The sequence below is a fragment of the Sciurus vulgaris genome, assembly GCF_902686455.1.
Source record: "Sciurus vulgaris genome assembly, chromosome: 2".
Lineage (NCBI taxonomy): Eukaryota > Metazoa > Chordata > Mammalia > Rodentia > Sciuridae > Sciurus > Sciurus vulgaris.
In genome coordinates, this window is record NC_136462.1 from 133,652,772 (window position 1) to 133,670,652 (window position 17,881).

Consider the following 17,881-nt stretch of genomic DNA (forward strand, 5'->3'; position numbering starts at 1 on the left):
CATCAATGTTCATAGCTGCTCAATTCACAATAGCCAGACTGGAACCAACCTAGATGCCCTTCAATTGATGAGTGGATAAAGAAACTGTGGTATATATATACAATGGAATATTACTCAGCCATAAAGAATGATAAAATTATGGCATTTGCAGGCAAATGGATGAAATTGGAGAATATCATGCTAAGTGAGATAAGCCAATCTCAAAAAGCCAAAGGACAAATGATATTGCTAATAAGTGGAGGATGACACATAATGGGGGGGAGGGAAGGGTTAGTGTTAGGGTTAGAGTTAGGGTTAGGGAGGGGGGCAAGTATGGAGGAAGGAACTACTGTATAGAGGGTAAAGAGGGGTGGGAGGGATGGGGGGAAGGGAAAAAATAACAATGAATCAAACAACATTACTCTATGTAAATTTATGATTACAGAAATGGTATGCCTTTACGCCATGTACAAACAGAAACAACATGTATCCCATTTGTTTACAAAAAAAAAAAAAAAAATTAACGGCTGGAAGACACAGATCTGGACTCTCAGCCTGCTAATAGAACTACAAAATGGTACAGTCACTCTAGAAAACAGTTTAGCCATTTCTTATAGTTTAAAAACATCCACTTAGTACATGAGTCAGTGATTTCACTCCTAGGTATTCAGTCAATTGAAATGAAAGCTTATGTTCACACAAAGGCTTGTAAGCAAATGTTTAAAGCAATTTTATTCATCATCTCTAAAACCTGGAAACAAGCCAACAGTTCCTTAACTAGGGAATGGATCAAGAAACTCTGGCACGACTGCACACCACAATACCACCCAGTAATCAAAAAGAACTAATGAACCTGCAAGATGATAAATGCGTCTTAAAAGCATCACAGATCTGTGGCACTTTGGCCACAGATTTTAAGACTACGTAATCTATGGTTCTATTTATAGGACACCCTCAAGAAGGCAAACTATAGGAACAGAAAAGATATCATGACCAGGGGCTGATTTAAGTCTAAAAAGTGTTGAGGAACTCCAGGGGTGGGGCAGAGGATAAGAAAAATGTTGTATATTTTGTGGTAATAATTATGACAGTATGCTTTATTAAAATTTGGAGAACTATATACTTCAAAAAGGGTAACATGGTATATAAATTATAAAAAGAAACAAATTAAATAAAGAAGAAATAAATTAAAAAAGAAACAAAACAAATTCCACAAAGATGGATTAAATCTACAAAGTTGTTCACTAAAACACTATGGCAAGGACTTAAATGGCAATAAAGGTGGGTGGTTAAACAAACCTCCCTCCATCTCGACCCCTCCCCTCCTTGATGGTACTGGGGTTGGAATCCAGGGCTTTGCACATGCTGGGCAAGTGCTTTACCACTGAGCTATATCCCCAATTCCCATGTTATGTTATGTTTTTGGGGGAACAATGCTATATACAAATTGGTCCTGATGAACACACACACACACACATGAACAGAAGTATGCTCATACATGCACTGGAGAGACAGTCTACGGTCTGCCTTCTCTTTCCTACTCACCGGCTTCCCCCTGAAGCCCTTCTTACTAGCAATGCCCAACCCGTAGTACACAATGGCTACAGGGAACAGATTCTGTACGTGCAGCACCAGATCTAAGGCAGCAGCAGGTGACCTGTATGAGGATTAATGTGTGCAGGATTTAAAAGTAGGATTATTAAGTTGCATGAAACTAGAAACATGGGCAAACAGACCAAACCAGAACTTTACTTTAAAAAGTTTTATTCTGCAGATTTAGAAATTTGAGATTTTTAATAACCGCAAAAGAAATTCAGTCACACCTAATGATTAACAGAATGTAGTGGTGTATTATCTAAACAAAAATCGTGCTGATGTGCCATAATAAATTGTCTATTAGTAAAAAAATACACTTTAGGGCACAGCATTGTATCACAAATTACAGTAGGGATACTTTGCAAGAATTTAATCAAACTAGAGAATTCTGAGTAACTGTCTTTTAAATGCAGCACTTAAAAATGTAACAACTCTGTGCATTCTTTTTCTTTAAAAAATGACCTTGTGTGTGTCATAGAAATGCTGCTTTATTGCTGCAGAGGTCAAAGTTCAAGGCTCAAGAGGTACAGGAGAGAATACAAAGGTAGCCTTTAGAAACTTGGTTTTGTTTATGTATAAAAAAGGTAAAGTTTATAAAAGTTAATTTACAAACCAAGAACAAAAGTGGTATGCACGCATTATGTACAAGCATCCTTAAAACATCAAAATTTCAAATGCCAAAAAGAACAAAAAACCACTGCCCTTTGTCAAAAGAAAAAGAGAGAGAGAGAGAGAGAGAGAGAGAGAGAGAGAGAGAAAGAAAGAAAGAACGAACAAAAGGAAGAAAGGAAGGAGAGAGAGAGAGAGAGAGGAAGAAAAAGAGAAAAAAGAAATTCCCAAATCATACCATACACCATTATTTTCTGCTAGGTGATTACACATTTCTGAAACCACCAAATTCACAATTTACTCATTCTTTTCCATGATACAGTATGTAGATGTGCACAAAAGCCATAAAAACTTAGTAATACATAGCAAGAACAATCTAAGAATTAAAAACATGAGGGTAAGGCATTCCTGCTGGTTAGTATTTCTGTTGTGATATGGTTAATTTATAGATCCAAAGAGGCCATGGAACCAGTCTCACATGCTTTGGTGTCCTCCCTAAGAAAAATGTGTTTTCATATACAATAAGTAATTGTCTTTATTTGACCCTCCCCCCTCCCCAAAGTAATAAATTCCCCTGCTGTACATTTCTGTTAACTCCACTACACTGGTTATATATTCCAGGTGCATTTAAAAAACATGTGCATATTACCTCATGCATAATAAAATAAAATGTGTATGGTAGGCCAGGGCCATAATAAAGGTTGAAAGAGTGTACTTTGGAAAGAACAGAACTCAAATGCACCCCCATTTACTGGCTGGTATTTTAACGGAAATCAGTATGTGAAGTTAAGCAGTGACCATAAAAAAGTACAAAAATCATTACAAAGCAAAATATCTTTGAACCTATAGCCAATACCAACAGTTCTTCAATCACAAACATGCAGTCTGTAGCATGTTTTTGGACCATGGTTCAGGAGCATGCTCACTAATCTTCATCAGTTCCAATAAATGCTTAATACTAACAAATTGTATCAATTCTAAGAAAAGTATAATACTTGATAGAGTGGTTTCATTTAAATTTAGTAAGTTCAACCCAGTTTCACATTATTTAATCAAATTCCTATATTTTAAGAATTAAAAATGGTCAATCAGGACAGAAACACAGTTTGCTCCAACAAGATAATTTGGATCTCCAGGAAGACACTTGTTTTGCCAAGTTTTAGGATCACCTACGAGATAAAGAGAAATAAAAGTCACTTACAATTGGCTAAACTGTTATCTATAACACTTCACAATTATGGGCAAAAATAAATACATTTATTATTAGATTTCACTTTCTTCTTTATCTTTAGCATATTGTACATATATCAAAACTCTTTAGTGCTACATTTTAATGTAGCCTTGCTGGCAACAAATAATTTGAAAGCTGTTTCAAATGATTTTAATGTTAATTAAGTTCACAGCCTTTTCAAAAGATGAATAAAGTTAGGGCAACCATAGGCCTAAGACAGTCCCAATTTGCCCCTGAGCCTACATAATTATTAAAAACATCTTTCACTTTCAAAAGTTTGGATAATAATTATATGATCATCCATTTGACCTGAATGTGAGAACACATTTGTTATGTTCATAGACCAAGAAATAAACCCCCAAACTCCCACAGACTCTAGCTCCTAAAGACCCTTACAAAATCAAACCAAAGTAAAACCCCGCAAGACTGTTCCACCACTGATTCTAGCTGTGTAACAAAATCATTTGTGGACCTTTAAAAACTCACTGGCAGATAGTGGACTGAGACAGACATTATTACCCTATGTACATGTATGATTACATGTATGGTGTGAATCTACATAGTGTACAACCATGAAATGAAAAAACCGTACCCCATTTGAGTATAATGAATCAAAATGCAGTCTATAAAAAAAAAGAAAATAAAAATAATCTCTCCTAAGAGGGAAAAAAAAAAAGAATAGTAAACGGGGGGAACAACTCATCGGCTGTGTAGGTCTGAGGCAGGTGGTGGGCACTTGAGTTTTTAATAAGATCGTGGTGTTTTCAGATATGAAACTAGCACTAAGAATCTCTGGGCAGTACGTATTAAATGGAAAGAAGGCCAAAACATCTGTATGTTTCTCTGGTATTCAAGGTGACAGTCAAAACCACTAACTTTTATTTCCTTTAAAGCAATAAATTTGAACCAGGAGTAACTGATTCTGTGTACAAGAAACAATGTCTGGAGACTTTTTTTTTTGCTTGACACAACTGGAATTTAGGGGGGAAAAGGCCAGAGAAACTACTACCTATCCCATAACAGAACAGCCCCCACAACAAAAGATTATTTGGTCCAAATGTCAAGGGTACCAGTTGAGCATGTTGTCTGTATTAAGCTATACATCACCTAAGCAGTATTTAAAGTAACATTTTATGATGGGATCAGTGGTTTTAACTGATTTAACTTCAGACACAGATGGGCTTATGTATTACTGCAAAGAGCAAACTTCAAGCTATCAGAATTATAAACTTCAAGTGATCTAGAAGTAAACAAAAGCATATCATCTTTAGTCTTAAGTTTTTGTTGGGATTATGTCAGTAGTTAACAAAATCTATAGTGACTTCTTGAACCAATATTTATAGCAGCAACGCATTCTAAAGCCATCTACGATTCATATAGTTACATTTATTTTTTGGGTGAACATACTCAAATTTAGCAGAATAAGTAATCTAACACAACTTATGTTTTATCACATAAAACACTGGATATAACAAATGTAGAAATCATTAATACTTATGGGAAGCAAGTAACTTCAATGGACAATTATTTTAAGGATCCCATCCTAATTTGGTTTAGAGGAAAATCAGATCTTATGCTATTATTTGGCTTTTGGAATACACAATTTAAATGCAGTTGTATTGTTAATTCACTCATTCAAACTAGAAATAAAGTTTCTTAAAGGAGTCCTTGAAGAAATAGCTTTAATACCTGGCATATTAAAACTTATTTATTTTTTCTGGAAAATGGGGTACTTATAAATGAGGAAAATGCTACTATTTCTTTCTCGAGTTACATTAAAATATGCCCCTACTATAATCTTTATTCCTCTAACCTCTATTTGTTAAATCTACCTAATTTATCAAAAATTTAGAAGCAAAACTTTAAATTCTTTTTTTTTTTTTTTCTATATTAGGTTCTCTTAAAGTGAGATACCAATAATAAAGACAGTTCCAACTGGTAACTGACTTAAGTCACCTTAAGGAAGTGAGAAAATGTGAAAATGCAAGGGAAACTTTGAAATCATGATCTTAAGAGCTAAAAGACATGTAAAAATAGTGTGTAACAGCATTGAAAAACCATGGCCAAGTATGATCACAGTGGAAGATCATTTTTGCCTTTTAAGTTTCTCTGGTATACATGCTTTTTAGATAAGAAATTAAAGAACAGTAACCAAAAATTAAAATAATTACATGAAGGGACCAAATCATTTCAGTAAGATGATAAAAATTTATTAACACTGAAGATGCCTACAAGGCCACAGGAACAGAGGTAAAGATCTGCTAACATACAGCATGGGAGCATCATTAGCCCAGGTATTAATCAATGACAGTACCCAAAGTCCCCAGAGGACAGAGTGAAGACAGCATACCCGACGAAGAGTCGGATGATTTTAGAGCAAAAGACCAACCGTCAGGAGTCATGGACGCACAGTGTGGTAAGCGCAGTTCCACAGGTTTCAGGAATTTGAGGCCATGGGGCCCGCACATCACTAAGGGACTCAGCAGAGTTTCACCTGGAGTCAGGGAAGGGGACAGGCAAGAGGTGAGATGATGGTCTTTCTTCTAAACACACAGTTCTCTTACCTCACTTCTAATTATATGCTTTAAGGACAAATGTGATGAGTTTTCTACAGCCCTACCAGAAAAATGTAACAGAAGCCACAAATGTAATTTATAGTAGCCAAATTAGAATGTAAAAAGAAACAGGTGACATCAATTTTAATATTTTACCTAACAATAAAACTGAAACGACATTATTCCAACACGTAACCACTGCACTAACACTTTGAAATTGGTATTTTACGTTTCTAACACCTTTTGATTCGAGATAGCTACATTTCAAGTGCTAAATATGCACATGTAGCTAGTGGCTATTGCATTCATATGGTCTATACTGTTCAATATACTCAAATGTACTTTTCACAAATGTCACTTATACCTTCCATTTCTGAATGTGTGCTATACACTTAGTTTAAGGGATTCATGCAAGGCCAACATCATCAGTCCTATTTATTTTTAAGACAAAACATCCCAAAATTAGCATACAGAATGAGATTTTAGTATTCTGGCAAAATATAAAAAAGTGAGCTGAAGTTAATGTACTTAGAAAAGTAAAGTACTACAATACATCATAATATAGCTCATCATAATTTTATCCTGTTAGGTCCAGGAAGATTGTGAAAACAACAGCATTCCTAGTTCCTTAGGAAGCTCAGAACCATACTCTGATATCTTCTAAAGAGATTTCATTTATCTGACTGAGGGTTTACTAGTGCTGACTTCTGGGGTGATAAGTAAGACAGTTCTGCCCCAGCAGAATCTGTAATCAGGGACAGGCAGGGCAAAGTCTTTCTGAGGGGATGCTCCTTAACCCATTTCCAGAGATGAAAGGGCAGAATGATTCAAAGACAGCTTTGGTTAGGTCAGCCAAGACTGCCTAGCAGTCATGTGTGAGGGACATCTAGTGGCCTGTCACTTTTGGATTTCTCATGAAAGTAAAGAATGCAATGTCATAGATAACTGTGGTTCCACTATGGATGACCCACTGCATGTCCATGACATTGCTCCCACTTGCAGAGCTCATTTGAGAGCCCCTTCCTGTTGGAAGGAACATGCTGTGGTTGGTCCAGAGAGAACAGAAAAGAGAGGTTGCTAGTTTATCCCACAGGGTAATTTTTAAGTTATTAAAAATTTTTAAGTTATTAAAACTAAGCAGAAAAATAACATTGACCTAAATAACATTTACCTTTCTCTTTATCTAAAGGTGGGAGGATGCTATTGTCTCGGCAGACCTTGAAATAGATTTCTTGCTCAATTCCTTCAGGAATGGCTCCTTGTGGAATAATTATACTAACACCAGTTTCTATGGAACTCAACACCCCACCGTTGCTGTTAAATATGCCTCGGGCTGTGGCCACCACAGTATGACCATCTTCATCTTCATCTTCTTCCACAGCTGAAGGACTGAGAGTTCAGAAATAGCTAATAAGTAAATTCCTAATAACACACAGGAGCTTTCCCTTTATTAACTATTGTAATAAAAGGTTTCATTTTATTTCTCTATACAATCAAGAAGCTACTTCAACAAGATAAGTGTTTAGTAAAAGATTTTACTCACAGAGATAATTAAGCATATTTTTTCCTGGAGAAATCAACTGCATTTCTGATAGCTAGTTGAGTTAGCATCATTAGGAATTGTGCAATATGACTGTAAAAAACCTGGTATCTTGGCTCACACAACTACCCTGGGTTTTAATAAAAGAAGCACATTTTAATATTTATCAATGTGGTGCTTTAAAACTGACGGTTAGTCACAATTTAATTAGTAGCATTTTCTTTAATCTTCTTGGTGATACATGAAACTATTGTGTATCTTACAACTGAGAACATCTTAGATTTGATAAAATCTCTCTAGCATTTTAAGTGTGCACATGCATGGCCTTTCCTGAGCACTCTCCTACCAAATGACCATGCTATCAAAGCCAAGACTTTCAAGGTTACAAAAGGCATAGATACATCCCAAACATACATGAATGTAGGTTAATGTAGTATAGAAGAATCTCAAAGGCAAATAAGATGTGGTATCAATGACTGCTTAAAAAAATGGAGTCTATCAAGACTTTCTGAAGTAAAGTTTTGATCCAGAATTTAAGGGTGGGCAGAAAAATGGACGAATAACATAGAAGCATATGAAGGGCAGCTGCAGCTTCATTCCAGCATGACTAGAGTGTCAGGGATGGATTCTTATGGCACAATTTGCAAGATTAGCAGAGCCCTTGGCCTGAGGTGGTAGTACAATATAGTCCCTACATAGCAGGAGTCCCCTGTGGCTCATCCCTGACAACCTGGGAGGTGTACAGAGGCAAGAAGGTAGTAGACTGATGCAACCATCCTCTCTAGGAAGCAGAGTGCAGATGGCTCTCCTGGCCTTTGGTTCTGCCTGTGAGTTTGAAAACATAACTAGACTTAGGAGGCTGATATGTGGCCAGATGGGTCTGGTCAGTCACTATTTAATGAGAAGACAGAAAGCAACAAAGTGGGACTCTAGTAGGCTCACTTTGTCTCATCTGCTCAACCACCTTATTACTGAACACTATTTTCTAATAGCAGTTTTTGAGGTTACTACATCTATTTCCTTTCAGTATCCTTGCTGAATAAATAGTAGATGAGTAATACAGATACTTATATTTCTAAGATATTCTTCAAATATACCTCACCAGTAGAAGTTAGGAGGTTACAGGAAACCAGTTAGGAGGTTACAGGTTAACTGAGACTATGGGCTCTTAGATGACCAGGGCCTGAATCAGGTTTACCTTGCTCTAGTTATGTGACCCTGGGCAAACTGTTTTCTGTCACAAAAGGATAAATGACAATACCTATCAATCATACATGATTATTAGCTTTATTATTTTATTAACATCTCATACTTCCCAGAGATACATAATGATACTCAGCAAGGACATTTTGTTCAGTTTATATGTAGAATTACAGTTATAATTTCAAGTTCCATATCATATAAACTATATTGAACTTACATAAAATAAATCAAAGGGCTAATGTTTTACACAAAGGCAAATAAGAATCTTACCTCACAGGAATAGCTTTAGGCACTGTGCTGATATTATTTATTTGATATTTGGGCTTATCTGCATGGATGGAAAAAGTTTCAACTCCACTGTCAAATTCAGGAGGCTGTGCTGAACTGTGTGCTTTCATAAGAGTTTTTGGAGAAGTAGGGGCTTTTGAAGACAAGTCAGGTTTATGTACAGTTTCACTTGGCAGAAGATTGTGATTGAATTTCGGACTTTCAAACTTGCGTTCAAATGGTCGGGCAGAACTTGTATATGGTTTTGGTGTGAATCGATTGTATGCTGGAGTGATAGTTTTCTGAGTCTGTTCAGCCCCATTAACTGGAGCTTTATCTGGAAAATTTTTCGGAGGATAGAAAGTAGTCTGAGCAGTATCTTCTCGGTTTGGTGGTCTAAAAGTCGCTGGCTTACTTTGAGATGGAGGTGGGTCTGGTTTGGATACTAAAGAATTCTGAAAATCCAATGATACTGAATTACCTGAAAAAGAAACATGTAAACATTTTTAAAACTTCCTGAAAGAAGTTTCAGTAGCCCTCTGATGTCTTGTCTAGCTCAACTTGTCCTGGTGCTGGAATAGAAGCCCAGGTCTGGGTAATTTACTCAGTGCTATTAGTGTACTCTATTTCCTTGGATTCAGGGTCATGTTGTAAGGGTCCTGGCCTCCAGAGACTGGTGTCTGGTAAACCTCTTATAATATCTATCACAAATTAGGAACAGAATGACAAATCTGATTCACTAAAAATTTCACATTAAGAGAGTAAAGGAGAAAAATCATATGACCATCTTAATACAAGAAAAAAAGCATTTGACAAAATGCTTTCAGCAAACTAGGACTAAAGGATACTTCCTAACCATGATAAAGAACAGCTACAAAACACCTACAGTAACATCATAAGGGTTAAAAACCGTATCTTTTTTCCTTAAATCATTATGTCTTGGCGTCCCATACACAAGACACCTATAAAAATTTAAACTTAGCAACAACCATAACTCTGTTGATTAATTTAAATTTTTAAATGTAGGACCCTGGGACATAATGGGTTAAGATGGGCGAAACTGTGAAAGATGTCTGCTTTTAGCATTTCTATTCAACATTTCACAGTTCAGGAGGTCCTGGCTGGTGCAATAAAGTAAGAAAGAGGGGAAAAAAAGGCATAAAGATGGGAAAGTAAGAATTAAAACTGTCTTTATTGGCAGATGTGATAGTGTGTGAAGAAAATCTCAAACCAAAGTAGTATCAATTCAGAACTACATACAACTTGTTGGTTGAAGATTTAAATACCCTGGATTTTGACTCCTCTGTAAATAACAGAGAAGTACCGTTGGCACTAGCAAAATGTCTGTCAACAGGAGAATGGATAAATACATTATGTTATATTTTTAGGGCATCAGATTAGGTAGCTATTTGAATGAATAAACTGAATATATGTTATCTACCTGGCTGAGATTTTACCAAGAAATTAAACGAAAAAGACAAGGTGCTATGGATAACATTTTATGGCTTTTCTATGTCTATGTGAAAAGATGGAACATAACAATTTTTAGAAACCACTATTCAAAAGTATAAAAATTCAGACACGCTGGTAAACACATATTACTTCCAGAAGATTTGAAGACTGGCATAAAATTACATACACTATGTTGAAAAAAAGATTAAGATCTGTTAAGTTAAAATGCTGACCAATATATAATGGTTGCAGTCATAAAAATAGAAGATATGCTTTTAACAAAATCCTTAGTTTCCACTGATCCCAACCCAAAGATTATTTTTTAACATATAAAACATTTAGCTTAGAAACTACAAGAATTGAATTTTATAGTTATAGTGTCAATTTCTGAACTTCCTACCTTCACCATGTGCTCCCTTAGAATGTACATGGAGAGAAGAGCTGGTTACAGGTTGAGCTGGCTGGGTGTACTGTGAGGGCAATGGAGGAGGAGGAGGGGTGGCCTGGATTGGGTCATAGCGTTTCTCACCAAATGATCTATCCACAGCATCAGTTTCGGGTTTCCCCCTGTTAGGAAAAAAGAAAGAAAGAAAAGAAAATACTGACCCCTGAATATGGACTTATTTACAAAACAAGTTCTCATTCTTCCAAGTATCCCTAAGTTAGGAAAAAAAAAAAAAATTTACAATTTTCTCATGTGTATGAATAGTTATTCTACCAAAATATACAAACGAATTCAACCATTCATCAGCACAAGAAATGTCAAGACAGCACAGATACTTAAGAATATTAGTAAAACATCAAGAATATAGCAACCAAAAGGTGGATTAAATTTTGGGTATAATTTTTAATATTTAATTACAGCATTTACAAAAAAATAGTAATGGTTGGTAGGTTTAAGGAAGTCTTAAGAGTATTTTGTAAAATATATCCTGATACAAGTCTTCCTTAGACCCACTTTTGAGCCTTCTATAAATTCACTTCTGATTTTGAATCTTAAGGTTTAGTCTTGGAGTCTGGCATATTTATATCGCCATAAATGATGTCAGACACCAGAGATTGGCAAACTTACTAAAGTACCAAACAAGTAAATGTTTTTGGCTTTTGGGGATCATATGGCCTCTGTAACAACTATTCAGCTTTGACATTTTAGCAGCCACAGACAATAAGTCAATGAGTGGGCATATCTGTGTTCCAGGAACACTAAAATACTGAACATCTTTTACTTTAAAATCTGCCCTTAAGTGATCATTTTGTTATTGGTGTTGTTAGTGACTGCTAGAGAAGCAGATACTACTTTATTTTACAAAGCTCATTTAAGTCAAATTGTGATATGTAGTATTTTTTTCAGATTGCCAATTGTTAATATATAACACACAAAATTCAAACAAAAGAAAACTTCTAAATAGACCCATGATTGCAACATTGCCATCTAAACCTTACTGCAGAGTGCCAAAGCTGCACTGGTTTTATGTGCACAAACAACATACACATTTGAAATGCACATTTATTTTAATAGAAGACTCTGTGAAGAAAGTTAGCCTTATGATTAGCTTTAAAACTATGCTGTTATTTTGAACTTTCATGCTTTCAGACTAAACATTTGGAGATGCCACGAAGATCTGGAAGTGCACATAATGCCAGTGACACAGTGAGGGACACCTCAAGTAACAGCCTCACATTAATGCCAGTCTTACCACTTGACGTTCCTTTTCAAGTAGTCATAGCTATTGTAAGAGCCAAGAAATCTAGGTGATGGCAAAGCAAGCGCAATAGAAAAATGAAAGAAAATGGTCAATCTAACTAAGTAAATTTGCAGCAAATGGACTCATATGTCATGTTAAAATATCAACCAACATCCACCATGTCAATGTCAGTATCATTTAGTTCAGAAAAGAACATCATCACTGTCATTTAGGAAATTACCAATATATTAAAACATAGTAACTTATGCCCTATATGCCAGCCCACCCTCCACATATTTTACTTAGGATTGCCAGTGAAAAGTAATCAATATTTTTGAGCTCCACTTTTCTTTACCTTCTGGCTCACTTCTGCTGCAGTTGCTAATGGTGAGCAAAGAAATGAACCAAGCTGGGGATGAAGTTCAGAGGCAGAGCACTTGCCTAGCATGCATCAGGTTCTGGGTTCCATTCCCAGCACTACATACACCACCCACACACACACAAAGGATAAAAGAATCAAATGAAGGAATGGTACCAGGGATAATCAGAAGTTTCTGAATAAGTAAGAGTGAAATGTCCCAAAAAAGAAAAAAAGCCCAGGCAGAAGAAATTCTCCAAGTAAAGATACATGAAAAAGTGATAATAACATGACAGCTATACTGATTCCCCAGTACGGTAATATTATTATGAATAATATTTTTTTGGCAAATAAAAACACGCATACCTTCGAATCATGACTATGATTAACATACATTACTTTCTAGTAAGATCTCATCAATCTCAAGTGGCAAGCTAAGCCCTGTGGTGGGTGGAATTTTATTTGTAAAGCTTCCATGCTTACTTCTCAACGAATAACGTCATGACAGAAAAACAACTTGCCATCAATCTCTTCCACTTAGGTTTTTGTGGTATTGGGTATTGAACTCAGGGCCTTCCACATGCTAGGCAGGTGCTCTACTACTGAGCTACATCACCATTCCTACAGTTAGTTCTTCAAAAAGCAAAACAGATGTTATTTTTCTTTCAAAGGCAGTATGTTCTTGACCAGCAGTGAACACTGATTCCTCCCAGAGCTCTGTTAAGGAAAAGTTGGGTGGCTGATGCACCTACTATCATGTGCCCTGCATTGAGCTTCATTCGCCCAACAAATAATTAATGACCTTTTACTGTATACTAGGCAGTGTTCTAGACTCTATCTGAAAGTTATATATCACAAACAAGCTATTCAGTTTTCTTTCTAGAAAGCCCAAAGAATACAAAATCAAGTATGCCTTTCAACTGTGCATGGTAGCAACACTTAAAACCCCAGCTGCTAGGAAGGTTGAGGCAGTATGGTCACCAAATTCCAGGCCAGCCTTGGGAACACAGCAGGACTGTCTATAAAAAAAATGATTGGGAACATAGCTCAGTCGTACAGCACCCCTGGGTTCAATCCCCAGTACTGGCCAGTGGTGGTGGGTTGGAGGGTGTCCTTTAATTCCCTGGCAAAATTTTTACTTACTTTTTAGACCTAAATATATTCTTTTAAGGCCATATCTGTTTATCAAATGTGTAAAAGGATAAATAAAATAACTAAACCGCACTGCTGGGCCCTTTTCTGATAGGAATGAAGAGATACAGGAATGTCTTGTGGTGTACGTAAAAATAATTACTATAGAATATAGCCTTCTACCTTGCCAAAGGTAAGCTCATATGAGTCTTAATACTCTTATCTAAATCTTACCGGACAACTGTCTACTTTGTGCTAAGGGAATGTAAGATGTAAGATATTGTCTTACATCGATCTTCATTACAGCACTCAGTATGCATCTGTATTTCTCATAAACTACCTTCTTCTAAAGGCATAAAGATTTAAATAAAGTCTTCAGTGCAAATGATGTCTCAGTTAAAAAAAAAAGAGGCAGCCAAGCTTTTAATGTTAGAGATTTAAAAATACATTCTAAAAGAATTTTCAGTCGATAGTAAATGACAAATGATAAATGGGTTCATATGATCCCAGGTATTTAAGTAAAAATTGAGGTGCTTTTCATCTTAGACTCAAAACTGATATGGCTGATGATTTTTGATGTGTCAACTTGCTTAGGCTATATACTAGTCCTAGTTATTCAAACAAACACTCATGCAGGTGCTGCAGTAAGGGTTACAATGCCTCTTCATCAGCTGATTAAGTTTATCAAAAGGGAAATGATGTGGGTGGGCCTGAAGTAATCAGAAAAGGGTCGAAGGTCTTCCCTGAGCTTAAATACTTCCTAGCAGCTCTGGATCTTCCTTTCTAGACCACCTAGCACCTGACTTAGGACTAGTGTAGCCATAACAAGTGACAAATGTAACTTTGTAATAAATCCACATCTGTTTTTATTCCTATGGGCTGTTTTTGGTTTGAGGGTATGAACCCACTGATGCCCATGAGGCTTTATACCCAACACTCTGTACCAAACCCTATGAGTTATGCCTCAACTAGAAAAACTGTACCAGCAGGAGACACAAACACACTAGACACAAGAAGAAAAACACATCAACAAAAACCCAAGAGGAGGGAGCAGCAGATTGGGAAAAAAAACAAAGTCAAAAAACTTGGGGATCAGTCCCAGTTCTGCCCTATCATTTCACTTCATCTGACTTTGGTTTCTCTGTTTGTAAAAGCTGAACCAGAAATCTATAGAGTGCCCTCAAGCTTAAACAATAAAAAAGACAAGTTCTTTCTTGCTCAGACAAAAACAGAACAAACAGTACTCTATTATCTCCCCTCAGCATCCCTATTTTAAGATTTAGAAAATAAGGAAAAGAATCATCACTGAATGTGTGTATAGAAGTGGAAAGGCTAATGATTGTACCTAAAAATTAGGATCTTTTTAATTTTTTTATTGTAAACAAATGGGATACATGTTGTTTCTCTATTTGTACATGGAGTCAAGGCATACCATTTGTGTAATCATAAATTTACATAGGGTAATGTTGTTTGATTCATTCTGTTATTCCCCACCCCCAAATTAGGATCTTTAGAGTTTATGTTCTGTCCTCAAAACCCTCTGATTTTAGCATCTTTTCTAAAGCCAAAAAAAGGTATAAATCTGACATCAGTGATTAAGAACACACCTAAAACTAGAAAGTATGTATGATAAGGAACTCCTAGAGCCTAAGAAAATCATGATATTATATGAATCTTTCTTTAAAAATATATTGAACTTCATGTTAATAACTCCATTTTATACAACTGAACCTTTATATTTCATCTAGTTTTAAAAGCTAAGTCTTAGGTGAAATTACTTACTTAGAAGAATAACTAGAAAAATTTGGTTGATTCTGAGAATGAACTGGTTTTGCGGGTTCTGAGAGATGGCTGGCAGGAATGTGTGCAGGAGGCTTGTTCTCAAAACTTCTTCGGTCAAAGTATGAGAGCTGTTTTCGATAATATTCTTCATCTTCCTCTGGATCATAATGATTTGATCGAACAATGTCATCTGGTGGTTTCAGTTGAGGTTTTTGAGGTTCTGGTATCCTGACAGAGAATGAATGACTAATGAACCAACTTTTGAAATGTGAATTTTACAAAAAAAGAAAGAAAAAAAAAGGAATATATAAATCTTATCTAGACCTGTTTAATGACATTTGGAATCTTTACAAAGAGTCAAAATGGATATTTGAAGTAGGATGTGGTAGTGCACACCTGTAATACCAACAATTGGGGAGACTGAGGCAGGAGGATTGCAGGAGAACCTGCCTCAGCCTCCTGAGTATCAGGAATTACAGGGAAGTGTCACAGCACCTTGCCTCAGCACCTCTCTTTAAAATTAAACAATGGTGTTGCCTCATAGTGCTGATGTTATTATTTGCACAATGGCAAGAACATTATGTGTGCTCACTAAATGATTAATTGTAGTGATTTAAACCAATCTGAAATGGGAAAACATATAATAAAATTAGGGCTTTAAATTTTTTATTTAACCATCTGCTGAAAAAAAAAATCTCTTTTCAAAAGATTTATTTACTGAAGGTATATACTAACATTCCTGTCCCCTCTCTAGGACCAATATTCTGATGAGGAGAGCCATTTGTTTTTATTTAAGAAAATTCTCTTTTTACATCTCTCTGCTAACACAGAAGACTATCTCATTAACTAAGAGAGTAAATTCTTGGTCAGTTCTGTGCTATGAATACCACAAAGTGCACCCACCTGTAGAGAGTTTTGTCATGTTCACTGAATTGATTCTGAGGAGTGGCTTTAGGACCAGTAACGGAAGCACCTGGAGGTTTAGATGCTACTTCTGGAGGCTGCGAAAACAAGACAAAGATGCCCAAAGAACCGATCATTACCAAGCAGGATTCATTTAAGGAGAGAGGGCAGAGCTAAGACACATTCTAAACTGCTATTGCACTCTCTGTGCCTATGCACATTCAAAGCAATATAGACGCACTCACATATTTACCTTAAAGTTGGCAGTGTCATTCATATCCTTTTTGTTCTCCAATGATGCAGATCTTTTATTTTCAAACATTTTAACTCTGGTGAGCACAGACTGTGGTTTCATTGCTGGATCTTCCTCTTCTTCAGTTAGATTTGGGGGTGGAGGCAGTGGTTTAGTAGTTGAAGGCAGAACTTCTGGCTTATGTTGAGATGAAGGTATTAGAGGAGGGACAACTGCAGCACCATGGAGAGGCTCATAATGGCCTGCTTTGGAGGTAAATCCTTGTGATGGTACTTGCTCATAACTTCTTGGGTACTGATCAAAATACTGCTTGGGTTCAGAAGACTTAGGACCTGCTGAAGGATAGGCCTGTGCTTCTGGTCTGTATCTATTATGTACGTCATATCCAGGAGTTGGTTGTTCTTCATGTCGTAGGGAGGAGGTTCTAGGTGGCTGGTCATATCGTGGTCTACTATCATAAGACAGAGGGGCCGGCTCTTCAAAACGTGGAAAATAACCTCGTTCTGAGGACTCTTCAGGATGCTGTCTGGATTCAAGGTCTCGAGGGTGCTGATTATCAAAAGAGGGTCGAGGTTGGTAGGACTGTTTGTCATCATAATATGACCACTGTTCTTCATATGCAGGAATTCGATCCTCATATCGTAGGCGATGGTCATAGTTTCGAGAAAACTGGTCTGTATAGCTTGAGGAATCATATCTGTATGTGGGCTGTTCAAGATCTCTGCTGGCTTGTTTCTCAACATAAGGAAGTTGGGCTTCATAGGTCAGGTTTGGCTCTTTGTCTGGTCTCTGGCCTGTGTGACCAATAGTTGGTTGTTTCAAAACATGATTCTGTCTCATCATTTCCTCAGGATATGGATCCTTTCTATATACCTGTACAACAAATTCACATTTAAGGACAAAGGTTTGTTTTCGTTCTAGTTTATTTTACTAGACTATGGTTAAATATTAAAGAATGATTTTAATACAGGAAAATGGTATGTTTACCATTTATTACCAGGATAGGTAAGATTAGTGAAAAAAGCTAGTTTAAGTGAAAGCTCAAAATTTATAGTGCAGGTAGGGGTTTTTAGGTTTTAGCATGTATTAAATGAAAAGTGAGTTACAGATAATTATTAAATTTGGTAGAATATTAATGCACTCAACTATTGATTTCACTTGATTTTGACACCGATAATCAGGAAATTTTATGGACACCATGATTTATATGAACTTAGAAATGCTTATGATAGATCTCAACTACATATTAAGGAATTCTGGAAAACACTAAAAACCAAAAATAGAAATAAAAATATTAAGAGCAAATCTTAATTAAAAGGCTTTTCTTAAATAATCAG

General features: G+C 36.2%; 1 protein-coding gene across 11 annotated transcripts in view; it reads right to left on the bottom strand.

Moving 5' to 3' along the window:
• Nucleotides 1–1,722: 1,722 nt before the first annotated feature.
• The window catches only part of TJP1 (tight junction protein 1), a 221,586-nt gene continuing 205,427 nt past the window's right edge, over nucleotides 1,723–17,881 (bottom strand). For 3 of the 11 annotated variants that reach the window (XM_079121790.1, XM_079121782.1, XM_079121791.1), the window contains 9 exons: nucleotides 16,545–17,417; nucleotides 16,292–16,389; nucleotides 15,389–15,616; nucleotides 12,130–12,180; nucleotides 10,833–10,999; nucleotides 8,984–9,461; nucleotides 7,142–7,359; nucleotides 5,766–5,909; nucleotides 1,723–3,353 (listed from right to left, as the gene is read on the bottom strand). In XM_079121790.1, coding sequence (XP_078977916.1) covers nucleotides 3,259–3,353; nucleotides 5,766–5,909; nucleotides 7,142–7,359; nucleotides 8,984–9,461; nucleotides 10,833–10,999; nucleotides 12,130–12,180; nucleotides 15,389–15,616; nucleotides 16,292–16,389; nucleotides 16,545–17,417 — 2,352 coding nt within the window. In that variant the 3' untranslated portion in view covers nucleotides 1,723–3,258. The remainder of the gene's footprint in view (nucleotides 3,354–5,765; nucleotides 5,910–7,141; nucleotides 7,360–8,983; nucleotides 9,462–10,832; nucleotides 11,000–12,129; nucleotides 12,181–15,388; nucleotides 15,617–16,291; nucleotides 16,390–16,544; nucleotides 17,418–17,881) is intronic. The other 8 variants (XM_079121784.1, XM_079121789.1, XM_079121783.1 and 5 more) reach the window with 5 other exon arrangements.